This window comes from Telopea speciosissima, chromosome 5 (genome assembly GCF_018873765.1).
Source record: "Telopea speciosissima isolate NSW1024214 ecotype Mountain lineage chromosome 5, Tspe_v1, whole genome shotgun sequence".
NCBI lineage: Eukaryota > Viridiplantae > Streptophyta > Magnoliopsida > Proteales > Proteaceae > Telopea > Telopea speciosissima.
Genome location: NC_057920.1, coordinates 53,930,557 through 53,943,530, shown reverse-complemented (window position 1 = coordinate 53,943,530; position 12,974 = coordinate 53,930,557). Strand labels below are relative to the sequence as shown.

General features: G+C 39.7%; 1 protein-coding gene across 1 annotated transcript; it reads right to left on the bottom strand.

Annotated features, from left to right (window-relative positions):
• Positions 1 to 11,514: 11,514 nt before the first annotated feature.
• Positions 11,515 to 12,446, bottom strand: LOC122660973 (elongation of fatty acids protein 3-like). The gene has a single exon (XM_043856238.1). The coding sequence runs from the start codon at positions 12,358 to 12,360 to the stop codon at positions 11,527 to 11,529; it is 834 nt and encodes a 277-aa protein (XP_043712173.1). The 5' UTR covers positions 12,361 to 12,446; the 3' UTR covers positions 11,515 to 11,526.
• Between the last annotated feature and the right edge of the window lie 528 nt (positions 12,447 to 12,974).

Below are 12,974 nucleotides of genomic sequence, written 5' to 3'. Positions count from 1 at the left end.
CACATTGCTTCAAATCTAAAAGGATGACGACCTCGAGTGGCTCCACGCACAGTGTCCAACACGATCGGGCAGTGATCAAACCCTAAAGCTGGTTTAACAAAGACAGAGGCTTCAGGGAAGGTCAGTCTCCAATTAGAATTACATAGAGTCCGGTCAAGGCATACTCTAACATTATCTGCTCCACTTCTCCTATTATTCCAAGTTTAAGCTGGGCCATGAAAACCCAGATCCATCAATTGACATGTATCCAAAAAGGAACGAAAATTAGAACAGTCCTAGGAATTAGGCTGAGATCCCCCAGATTTCTCTTGTCAAGATAGATATGAGTTGAAATCACCCATACATAACCAGCACCCTTGTCGAGAAGCACCAAAATTAGCAATAGAATCCCAAATAAGATATCGCCTATGTCTCATAGGATCCCCATACACACAGGTTAAGAAGAAGGGTCGTTGGTCAGGCATCTCCACCACCATATCAATAATATGTGAATCAGATTGTAAAATATTTAAAGAAATATTATCATTCCAGAATAATGCCAAACCTCCTTCCAAGGGTTGTTGGAAGTGTTAATTCATTTTGGTCTCCAATATTCAACTTATATTTACTAAGAAAAATTAGTTGTTGGAGAGTTTTTCAACATTAGGGAAGTTGTTTAGGAATCTCACACAAGTGGTTAGAGTTCAAGTAGTTCACTAATGGCCGGTCAAAGCTTAACCACACAACTTTGATTACTAGCGCACAACAGAACACATGATTCTCACAGAAGACCACAGCTATAGGGACTCAAGACATCACCCTCGAGCTCAGACCGAATCAGAGCATAGAATACCGTGTGATTCTCAGTCCTGAGGTAATTTAGTCTAATTGCTTTTGGATATAGACAGAAGCACATCACAAAAGTCTATATGGATCTGCGAACACAGATCATTAAGCACGTTTATCCATTTGAGATGATTTAAAATCTTTTGTAATTTCTCATTTAAACTCGGTCATCCATTACTGTTCACGAAAGAGTGTGGATAATAGATTTAGACATTTTTCTAAGTCAAACCGCCTAGTTTCTTAAGTTTGTTCATTTAGGTTTTTAGATTTATTTTACTTTGGGATTTTCTCATCTTGTGGATCATATACATTAGTATTACATAGTGTAGACGTTTAATTTTGTCATCCCCCGACGATGACGACAACAGAACACAGACAAATATCGGTATCTCTCTCAAGAAGGACTCTTGCCCCTGCACCCAAGTCATTTCACCATCACATCCCTAAAAATGATTTAAAATACCCTTTTTACCAAAAGTTGAAGGAGGCGCTGCTTACCTTCCCCGACTATAACGGTTTATGAAGACTAGCTAGGCGGAGATAATCACACTTGCCTATCGCAAGTGCAGCGAGCAGATAATCACATTTGCCTACCGCGGTGTCGGGGAACGCCAAAATCCCCTATAAATAGATGACCCCCCCTCATTTAAAGACACCTCCACACCTTCAAGCCTCCTCGAGAAGCGCATCACAATTCATTTTTTGGTCTTTTGAGTGCCCAAAAGGCCTCTTTCAACCCATTTTGAAGTTCTACCCAACTTCTATTTTGAATCCCGTGTTCCTGTTACTCTATCTGCGACCTCCATCAACACGAATTGTTTCTTTTACCCATTGTCACCCTATTTTTCACTTTTTCTACCAAACCACTATCAAGTAACCCTCATTAGTCTTGCGTGACGCCGTTACTATACCCGAAGTGGAAGTGCCAAATTCCCAAAACTCTTTGTGACGTTGTTACTCTGCCTAAAATCCGAGTAACAAAAGTCTATTTTACAATCGTTACTCAACCTGAAGTCTGTGTAACCCGAACCCATCTCGCATAGTCTTTACTTTGTCCGACAAGAGAGAGGCAAGCCATTTGTCTCTCCACCTGAATCGGGAGATATTTTCCATTTCGCATCTTTTGGCATTGTTCTTTATTTTATTGGTTTTACTCGTAGGTATACATCTCAACTTTTCCTTTTACTTTTGGCACAATGTCGACTATTAAAGTTACTTGTTTTAGTGTACAAAAGAAATTTTTTTTTTACAAGAATAACATGTTTACTTTTATTTTTTATGATTAATGCATTTCAAGTTAGCCTTGCATGTTGGTATATGACATATCATTACGAGAGAGTATTTGAAATCTTAACATCTAGTAGAAATGATCACTTACCTAGATTCTCTGACCAGACCACATGGAATCAGGTAGCCCTTTCACTCACCCTGGATAGGATTACCACTCATTGGGTCCTAGGCTCAAATCCTAGGTGGTGACTCCTTCTATTTTAATACGTATGTGGAATGATCCCAAATCCCCATTTTAATAATGAATCTCAATAGTAAACCCGCACCCCCATCGTCGCCAAGGGACCTTGGAAATCTGTACGCAGACTGCGGTACCCACACATAGATAAACCCATAAAGCTCAAATCTTAATTCTAGTCTTGAAAGATTCTTCCACTTAATATAGCTTTCAACTCTTCTACCTTTCAATCCACGAACGATTGTCTTCTGTTTGCGAAAGTCCGCCCTTAGTAATTCTTCTTCCAATCAACATGTCATCTTTGTCTTCAATAGTTCCATCTCAGATGTTTGGGAATCATCAGTCTCTTAATATATTAACACACAAATTAATACACCCAAACATGAATCGTTATCACCTCCAATTCTTGCTCTCTCCAATTCCCTCCAATCCCTCACATAGGAGCAGAAATGACCCCCTTACGCACTACTCGAACACACTGCCCAAGGTGGGCTAGGGTGGTCATTTCTGCTCCTATGTGAGGGATTGGAGGGAATTGGAGCGGGCAGCGAATTGGAGGTGATCAAAATTCATCCAAACATACATCACACAATGGTTTTCGCATCCAAAACACATAACATATAGACAGAACCTTCTAGGTCCAACAGAACCCCATATGATCTTTTACCAAAAGAAAAATTTTCATCGGCACCCCCTCTGATAGCCTAGCCCGTTAAATTAATGCCACCCCACTAAGCACCAATATATCAATTCTGGCCCAAAAACTAACGGAAAAAGCCTTTTAACTGTTAATTAGTGGTTAGATTTTTTTAAAAGACTATTTTGCCCTTCCCCTTAAAATAAGTGAACCAATTCATCTGACCAAAATGCCCTCTATCTTCCCCAAATCGTTTCCCCAAAACCTGCAACTCATCTTCCCAAACCTGCAAATGGATTCGGATATAGGAAAAAAAAATTCAAATGGATCTTCCCAAGGACTCATGCTCGCCTTTGATCGAAAGGAAGAAGAAATCGAATCGAACCAAGAAGAAGGTACTTCCTTCTTCTCTCTCTCTCTCTCTCAATCTCTCTATCTCTCTATGATCGTCTCTCTCTATCTCTCTCAAATTTGTTTGCAAATCAGTTCATTTTTGCAAGATCTTCATCCTGCAACTAGCGATTCATCCCCAAGAAGAGAAGCAAGGCTCCAATCTCCATCATCTTCTACCACTAGAAGCTCTACCACCTGCTACCTTTGTTAGAACGAAGGGAAAAGCGATCTGCATCTCCATCGTCTTCCAAGCCTAACGTTACCATCTGCTACGCTTCTGCGTCTCCTTCAACTCTTCTTCTACATTTTAGAGGTCTGCATCTCCTTCATCTCTTTCTTATTATTCTGAAATAATGCATTCATACAGCCTTAGTGACCTAGGGTTTAAAACCCCCTCTTTGATTCCCGCTTCTCTGTATCCCTTTCTAATTTAGATTTTCGAGCATCTTGATTCCAAAGGCATAATCTCCTTCAACTCATTTTCTACATTATAGAGGTCTGCATCTCCTTCGACGTAGGTAATGTCTTTTTTCTTCTTCTTCTTCTTCTTATTATTCTGAAATAGTGCATTCTTACGTTTAGTGACCTAGGGTTTAAAGCCCCCCTCTCTAATTCCTGCTTCTCTATATCCCTTTCTGATTTAGATTTCGAGCACTTTGGTTCCAAATACGTAATCTCTTTGCTGGGTCATTTTGGAGATCCTTGGGATGTTTCTTGTCATTGAATATGTCGATGAAATTTTTGTAAATGGCTAAACTTTGTTTGAGAAGATGTACTATTGCTTAAAGAATCTGCTTTGTAGTCGGTTGATTTTGTACCTGAGCTCGCTTTTGTTTCCCTTCCCTTGCAGACTGCCATAGAGTTCCTGAAAGAACCGAAGGTGAGGACCTCTCTCTCTCTCTCTCTCTCTCTCTCTCTGTGTCAGCTCCTTGATAATGAACATGTTCTTTCTTCTCTCTCAACTCCTTGATAATGAAATTGTTTGTAAGTTGAGTTAGTAGACTCCTTGATAAAGTAGATTAGTCATTCTGTTCAAATTGAATTGCTTCCCATGGGGTAGATTCACCTGTCATGCTTCTTGTATTTGCCTTGTGGGAACCTACTGTAATAGGAGTACAAAACTTAAAATTTCCTTGATTGCTTATAACCAGGATGAATATTATCCCTAAAACTTAGTAGGGTCTGGTGCGTCAGAAAATCGTTGGTGGTCCCTTCAAGTGTCGTAACCTGTAAAAGGACCAGGGTGACAAAGGAGAACCGGTATGGTTCTGGCCTAGGACTCTCCGATGCCTAAGTTAGATCTCTCTGAGCAAACAGATGAATAGTTAGAATTCAAGATGGGTTGATGGGATAGAGTACCTCTGCTTTTATAGTGGAGTGTGGCGATGTGGAGAGTCCCAGTTGATGATGAGTAATCTTTCGTAGTTGTTAGAGTCCCTGGATAACAGGGTTCTTCCTTGGTTGTTTGCATCTCGTTAGGTGGTAGAGTTCCACTTGGGTTGGTGTCCCTGGTAGATAAATGTTGATACGTTGTTAGATAAGGTGCTTATATCCATCTTGGGTTATGCAGTTGATAGGCGGTGGTATAGAGTCCTGGAGATGGTGTAGGTCTTGTTGATGACGGCGGTAGTATCCTAGTCCAGGTCTGTGCAGGGTGGTCGTTTGGTCTGCGCTCATAGAGGGCCGTGCGGTTCGCTCCCGCTGTTGGTCTTACGCTGGTTTGGTCTTGGTCCACCTCCTTGGGCCAGGGACATGTGGCGGCCTCTGATTGATTGGGATGAATTTGGGTTTATCAGGGTCGTAAACCAATAACATCATCCTTTTCATGGATTTGTAAACTTGTATAATGCTTTGAGTGGACTCACAACTTTGATGTAATGCATCTTGTATTTGCCTGTGGGCACCTATTGTAATAGAAACCATGTTGATCCATGACACTTGGTAGCATCTTTAGTAATTTGACTTTCCAATTCCTTATACAGCTTCCAAGCAAGGAAATTGAAAACTTTTGAAGTTGTTAAATCTAGTGAATCACAACAGTTAAACTCTGTAATTGAAAGAGGAGGTCAAGGTCAATTCTCTAGCTATTTTCTATAAGCCTCAGGATTTCACTACCATTTATAAACCATTCCATATTTATTTGGTGGTGAAACCTTCAGTTCTACCGATACTAAAAGTGGTGGATTGCTAGTCTTTGAAGGAAATTACATTGGTTGGAAGCCCCCACCCCACTGGTATCCCCAATGTCCTTCAAAAACAAATAGTGGAAAGGACTTTTTCAAAGCATTATACGAGTTTACAAGTCCATAAAATGGGTCTTTGAAGGAAATGAAGGAATTAACACATGGAAGAACAGGGGACTGTGTAGGGGCAGTAAGGGGTCGGTGAGTATGACTGTGTGTAGGGGCAGCAAAGGGTGGGGTGAGTGTCTGTGTCATAACTAAATTGATGGGTTGATCTAACCCGATTAAACACGGAAAAAGATTCCCAAATAATATTTTCTTGATTTCTTCTACAGATCTATTCACAGAATAAACACTCTTCGAAAGAGAAGGAAAAACCTTGCATGGGATCAACATCAATGCACAAGAAAATGTATAAATGCACGTCTGAATTGTCAAACTATTGAGCTTTCACAATCATGCCTCACAAAGTGTTTGAAGCTGCAAGCAACTGCATTATTCTTTAGATCTCATACTAGTCGTATAGATCATGTTGGGGGGGGGGGGGGGATCATCAATATAGAATTAAGCATTGCATTATTCTTTAAGTCTAATGCTAGATATATAGCTAATGTAGGGGGGAGGGATCCTCAATATAGAATTAATAAGCATTTTAGCCACAACCTGGTCCAGGTCATTAATCCATAATCATTGCAACGTAATTAAATGCAATGATCATAGAAACACATCGATCTGTTGTCCTTATAGATACTTTGAGTATAATTATAGCTATGTGATCTGAATCTGCATCCTTCCACTCTTACGTCCCACTCCCGATACTCATGCTAGGATCTAGATCTCACCAAGAATACCATACAATTATTCTTTTATTGGGAGAAGAATCTTATGCAATTAGCGTGATGGACGTTGGGTTACACAGATTTTTATCCATGTACTGTAAAGAATGGGTTAAATAGACTGTTAGAAACCTGATATCAAAAGAAGGAGAGGACGGAGAGATAGCCTGAGTCGAACGAGAACGCTCTGTCCTTAAGACAATATTTGCACTCTATTACTGCACTAGGTTGCAGCAAATCTGCCTCCCAAGATAAAACAGGTTGGACTGATTACTGATTTGCAGAGACAATAATCACTTGAAATTATCAGAGAATTGAGAATGTATTAATGCCTGACTGACTGAAATCGTACCACAAAAATTGAATGATTTGGGCTGCCCATTTCACCTCTATTTATAGTGGTGGATGTATCTCTTCAAGACACCTCATGGAATGGGTGTATCCATTGACATGAGTGGATAGCATTAAAAGATTTTAATCCAAGCACTCATATGTAAGTATCTCTTGAAGATACCCCATGGTGTAGGTGTGTCTCTTGGAGATACCCCATGGTGTAGGTGTGTCTTTTGGATCAATGGATTAGATTAAAAGATTCTAATCCAAGTGCTATGAATGCACCTATACAAATGGATATGTCTCTTTGAACATACATGTCCCTTAGCCAAAAAATCAGGCCAACATTGAACCAAAGAATGACCCAAAACCGTCTACACAATTATTGAAAAAATTCCAACAAAGACTAACAGAGTTGAAGGGAGAAACATGTGTCATGTCGCCAAATCCATTTAGCTGTGATAAGACTTCATTCAATCGAGTTCAATACAGTACATGAGAGGGCAACTTCACTTCAATAAACATAATTCAACCACTTCATACAGAACCATTGTACCATATTGATCTTATAAAAAAAAAAAAAATTGTACCATATTGACATAGTGCCTAATAGAAAACCACACTTTACTCATGCACCTCCAGAGATGTTCATTTATGATCGTAAAAAAAACCATGGTCTTCTTAAGATGTAGTTGTAAAAGTAAATTGAATGCAATGAATAACAACAATTGGGTTATTTCACTTGTAAACTTCAAACTCTACTTGTTGGGTCTTTAGCTCAAATTGGTAGAGCACTTGGAACATGAGCATGTCTCAAGCATGTTCTAAGGGGATGGTGGTTCGAATCCACCAAGATCCTTTTTGGATAGTCATACATGATCATGGTGGATGTTTTCATCTTAATTTTAAGTAAGTTTAATCAAGTAATGACATTTCTGTAATAATTCATTAATGGGTTATTTTCAAATGCCCCCCTGCAAATGGCCAAACTTACAGTTGCCCTCCTGAACTTTCACTAATTCCACGTATACCCCTACTTTTCAAACTAAGTACCATTATAGTCCCTGTGGTTAGACAGAGACGTTATAACATAACGGATCCCAGTTTTTGAATATCGATGGACCATTCTACCCCTTGATAGGGTAAAATGACCAAAATGACCTTACTTGGAAAAATAAAAAAAAACAAAAACCTGCAACTCATCTTCCCCAAACCCTAAAAGGGTTTGGGGAAGATGAGTTCTTGAATCAGAAATCAAGAATGGAAGTCTCTGGAGAGTTGTTGGCAAACCAAACCCTCTACAAGCAAAATGCCCACAATCCAAGCAGACCCAAATGGATTTTGATTCTGACTTTGCATTCATTTGACCTGTTCCTTTCTTCTTCCCAGCTTTACTCCTTCCCTTACTTGACCTCTGATCAACCGCATCTTCCCTACAATCTTCGCACCTAATAGATTCCAATGAACCAATTTTTGAAGAAATTTTACCCAAATCAACACCCTTACTAAGATGGGTACATGCCTTTCTCTCATTAACTACTACTCCAACACCTTCAATCCCATCCGTTGGATTCAAGTTCGGGGGAATGGTTTTAGGAGAAGCAGAGGAAACCAGCTTCTCCTTTTGAGTGCTTCGTGTCTTCTTTTTAGCCTTTTTCCCCATTAGTACTAGATGAATCCAACAAAACCGAGCACACTAAGATCTTCAAGTCAACTAGCAAAAATAGTTTTAATAAAAAAACCATTATATGGGAGAACAAAGGGCAAAAACACAAACCAACGCATCAAAATTACCACAACAACCCGAGTTTAATTGGAAACAAGCAATCTAACGCCATTTATATGCTAAAAAGCCTCATAGATAAACAGATTCTGGGAAACCCATCAATCGATTCTTGTTCTCGGAAGAACAAATATGCTACTTTTGCATCACAACACAAATTAGTAATTCAATCAAACAGGTAAACAAAAAAAAAAGATAACTAGATAATAAATATAGGGAAAAGTCTGCTCACCTAGAAATCTGAATGCAGAAGCAACCGAGATTACTTGAAGAGTCTTCAATCGATATGCATTAGTGTTTGAAGAGAGAGAGAGAGAGAGAGAGAAAACGAGAGGGATTTCGTTTTTGTAAGATTAGAATCTGAGGTAAGGATGATAATAGAGTGGCGTGTGCATTATATGGGTCGTTCGCACCTTCTCTGCTCAATGTTAGGGAAGAGAGAGTGAGTTGGAAATGGATAATTTCTGATTTCTGATTCAAGAACTCATCTTCCCCAAACCCTAAACGATTTGGGGAAGATGAGTTGCAGGTTGTTTTTTTTTTTTTTTTTTTTTTGTTCCAGGTAAGGTCATTTTGGTCATTTTATCCTATCAAGGGGTAGAATGGTCCATCAATGTTCAAAATTGGGATCCATTATATTATAACGTCTCTGTCTAACGGTAGGGACTATAATGGTACTTAATTTGAAAAATAAGGGCGCACGTGAAATTAGTGAAAATTCAAGGGGATAACTGTAAGTTTGACCATTTTCAGGAAGGCATTTGGAAATAATCCTTCATTGATTTGATAAAAGATGTTTCAAAATAGGTTTTATCAAAAGGAATTGATCATGGTGGATGTTTTCATATTAAGTTGGGTGGCAATTAAATATGATTAATTATTTGGGTACATTAATATGGTAATGACAATATTTTTTAATTATTGGTTAAAGTGCCTTGTACTTTTAAATTTAGGGTAAAATACACGTACCCCTGTAATGCACCCAATATTCTTCGTACCCCCTAAGCTTCTGATAGGTCCATGTACCACCCTTGCTTTACCCCCCTAATGCCATTTAAGTCCACACCAAATGTTAAATGCTAAAAAAATGATCAAACTACCCTTTCTGCCCTGACCTATTTGTTAAAATTTGAAAATATCAAAATGCCCTCATCTTCTCCAAATCATTATCTTCTTTTACATACCCAATGCCACCACCACCGTGAAGCCCCACCTCCAGCACCACCGCCACCCAGCACCATTAATACCACCAACCATCTTCTTCCCCAGATCGTTTCTCCAAAACATGAAACCCTAAACCCATTTTAGAGTTTCAAAACCCCACTGCCGCCTTTAGCAGCGGCCAAACCAGAGGGCCGACCGCCAAATAGTGTTGATCTCAGGTAGCATTGAATGGTGAAGATGATATGGGGATAATATGTCAATCCCACCATTGAGTAGTGCCAAGCTCACTATGGAGCTCGCCTGTAACCGTGGCAGATTGAATATTCTCCATTAGAAAATATATTGAAATAATGACAGCAGAACGTTGAAAACCAAAGAACTGAGAAACAGAACCGCAGTGAATGAGAAAGAGAAAGAGAAAGAGAAAGAACCAAATTGTAGAATATGAGTCTAGATTGAGTTACAATAGGATATCAATTAGAATTAGAGAGATGGAAGGCATGACGTAGAGATCCCTTCCAGTGGATCCCGCTAATAACAATTGGTACGAAATAGCAAGGGAACACACACATTAATAAAAACAAGGTAAAAATTGCACATAAAGAAAGGATATGGTCAATGGTTTTTCGGAGATACCCGAGTAGTAGAATGGTTTTATGTGAATCTTCTTCTGCAACCACCAATCAAACCAGAGGGCCGGTCGCTGCTAAAGGTGGCAGTGGGGTTTTGAAACCCTAAAATGGGTTTAGGGTTTCATGTTTTGGAGAAACGATTTAGGGAAGAAGATGGTTGGTGGTATTAATGGTGGTGGGTGGCGGTGGTGCTGGAGGTGGGGCTTCACGGTGGTGATGGTGTTAATGGTGGGTGGTGGTGATATTGGATATGTAAAAAAGATAATGATTTGGGGAAGATGAGGGCATTTTGGTATTTTTAAATTTTAGCAAATAGATCAAGGCAATTAGGTCTTTTCAAATTTTAGAAAAGATAGAAGAAAAGGGTAGTTTGAACATTTTTTAGTATTTAACACTTGGGGTGGACTTAAATTAGGGGTGTAAATGAATAGTCAAAATCCATTTTCGTATCCATGTTCGTATCTGTTTAACACTATCCGAATCCGTCCGAAAGCTAAACGGATGCGGATACGGATAGACTATAGCTATCCGAAAAACTATATTTACATGTAAACGGATAAAATATCCGATCCGTATCCATGTCTGTATCCGTTTAGCATTATCCGAATACGTCCAATAGCTAATCGGATGCGGATGCGGATATAGCATTATCCGAACCGAATCCGATCTGTTTACAGCCCTAACTTAAATGGCATTAGGGGGTAAAGCAAAGGTGATTTGGAATATTGAGGGGTGGTACATGGACTTATCATAAGCTTAAGTAGGTATGAGGAATATTGGATGCATTACAGGGAGGTACGTGTATTTTAACCTTAAATTTAAGATTTGGCAATTGATAGAATCAGGGTAACCAAATAGTTTTTCAGAAAGATTCACCTCACAAAATCAAGGTAAATGAAGAGTTTATTTTTCCAAAATACGAATCACAGAAAGTCCAACTAGAAATCCTCATTCAAAATCAATATATGCTCCCAGTATAACTCCACTCATCTGCTAGGTTCTATATGTGTTCATTTGAGACGTTTACCTGTAATTCTTCTTCAAAATCGAAAACAAGTGAAGACTGGGCTGAAGGATGTAAGAAGACGAGAGAACGAGAACCCAGAATGCTTAAAATCGCATTGCAGAATGGGAATTGTTCTTGAATCTATTCCTGGATCTAAGAATGGGAAAGTAAAACAAACAAAATTTTTTTTTATATATATTTCAGAATTTATTGACCCATTTCAAAAACCCCCCAAAAAAGAAAAATCTCAAAGAGAGATTCAAGAATCAGGATTTTTTGTCCATGTTCTCAACCTTTCTTCTTCTTCCGGCATAATTCTTAGAATGAAAATCAACAAAAAGAGCTAACAAAGAAGCATTAAACACAGCATTAAAGCACCATCCCCAAATCCCAGAACACCCAAATCCATTAAAATGGAACCAAAGCATCACCATTGAAATCCCAAAACTGAACACGAATTGAAAGATCTGAAAATCTGTTACCAATCTCTTCCATCTCGGTCGTCTGCCAAGTGAACACAGCATATAATAACCATACATCACTGTATGCACAGAAGCGTTCGTGACGAGCGCCACAGGGACGAGAGACTGCGAGGTGTGGAGCCAGAGATAACACATCACCACCACCACCGCATGATGGTACACGTGGAGGAATGTAAGCCGTCTGTTTGTTGAAGGTGATAGGAGGATAAGGATGGTGTCGATGAATTCAAGGATCTTCGAGAGGTAGAAAACGTAGGCCCAGAAGAAGATTGGTCCACTTGGTGGGGTGTTAGTAGGGAAGCAGAAGATCCAACGGATATTATCCATTTGAGAGACGGTGGAGAGGGTGCATCCGACGGCCATGATGAGGGAAAGGTTAAGGAGGATGAGGTTGTGGACGGCAGAAATGAGGCGGAGGAAGGGAAGGGTGGGTGACGTGGAGGAGGTTACGGACGTTGATTTGAGGTGGAGGAGAGCGGTGAGGGAGAGGTAGATGAGGACTGTTGAGGCGAGAAACTGAGAAGAGGCGCCCCATGTCTGGCCTTCTTTCCACTCGAATTTGCTCACCTTTGGGTGCTCAACCAACCACCGGCGCAAGTTAGAGTCGATCCAATCCATTCTTCTCGTTTTTCCAGCTTTTTCTATCCGCAACAGCTGCAAAAATGGGTTTCGCTGGCCAGAACAGGGAGAGAAGGTGAAGCGAGGGCAAGAGCAAGAGCAACGGTAAGGAAGGAGGTTAGAGGTTAAGGCGCTTTTATTGCCATTTCCTTTATTGTGGGTCTCACTATGTGCCCTGATCTGATGAGGGTATTTCCTATGTGGAAGATTATCCTCTCCAATTCTTTAAAGATCGACAGTGGGGCCGTGTTAGGTGGAGATATTGACACATGGTAGATTGGACATTCAACGGTCCAAACTCAACATAGTCAATAAGCTCAGATCGTTGGATGTCCGACTTACCACGTGTTGGCATCCCCACCTAGCACTGGCACACTACCGAGCTTTTAGAATTTGAGAGGATAATAATCGGTACTCTATGCATTATGTTACTGATTACCCTAAAATTGAAGGGTGTCATTCTATTCGATTCGGTTTAAGAAATAAAATGTAGAAGCCAATATCAAAATGAATCGAAGCGAGAATAGGAATACATTTTTTAAATCAAAATTGAATTGACTCGGTTCAGTTCAGTTTCGATTTTTATTCGATTTTGTATTCAACTTCTTAGTAAG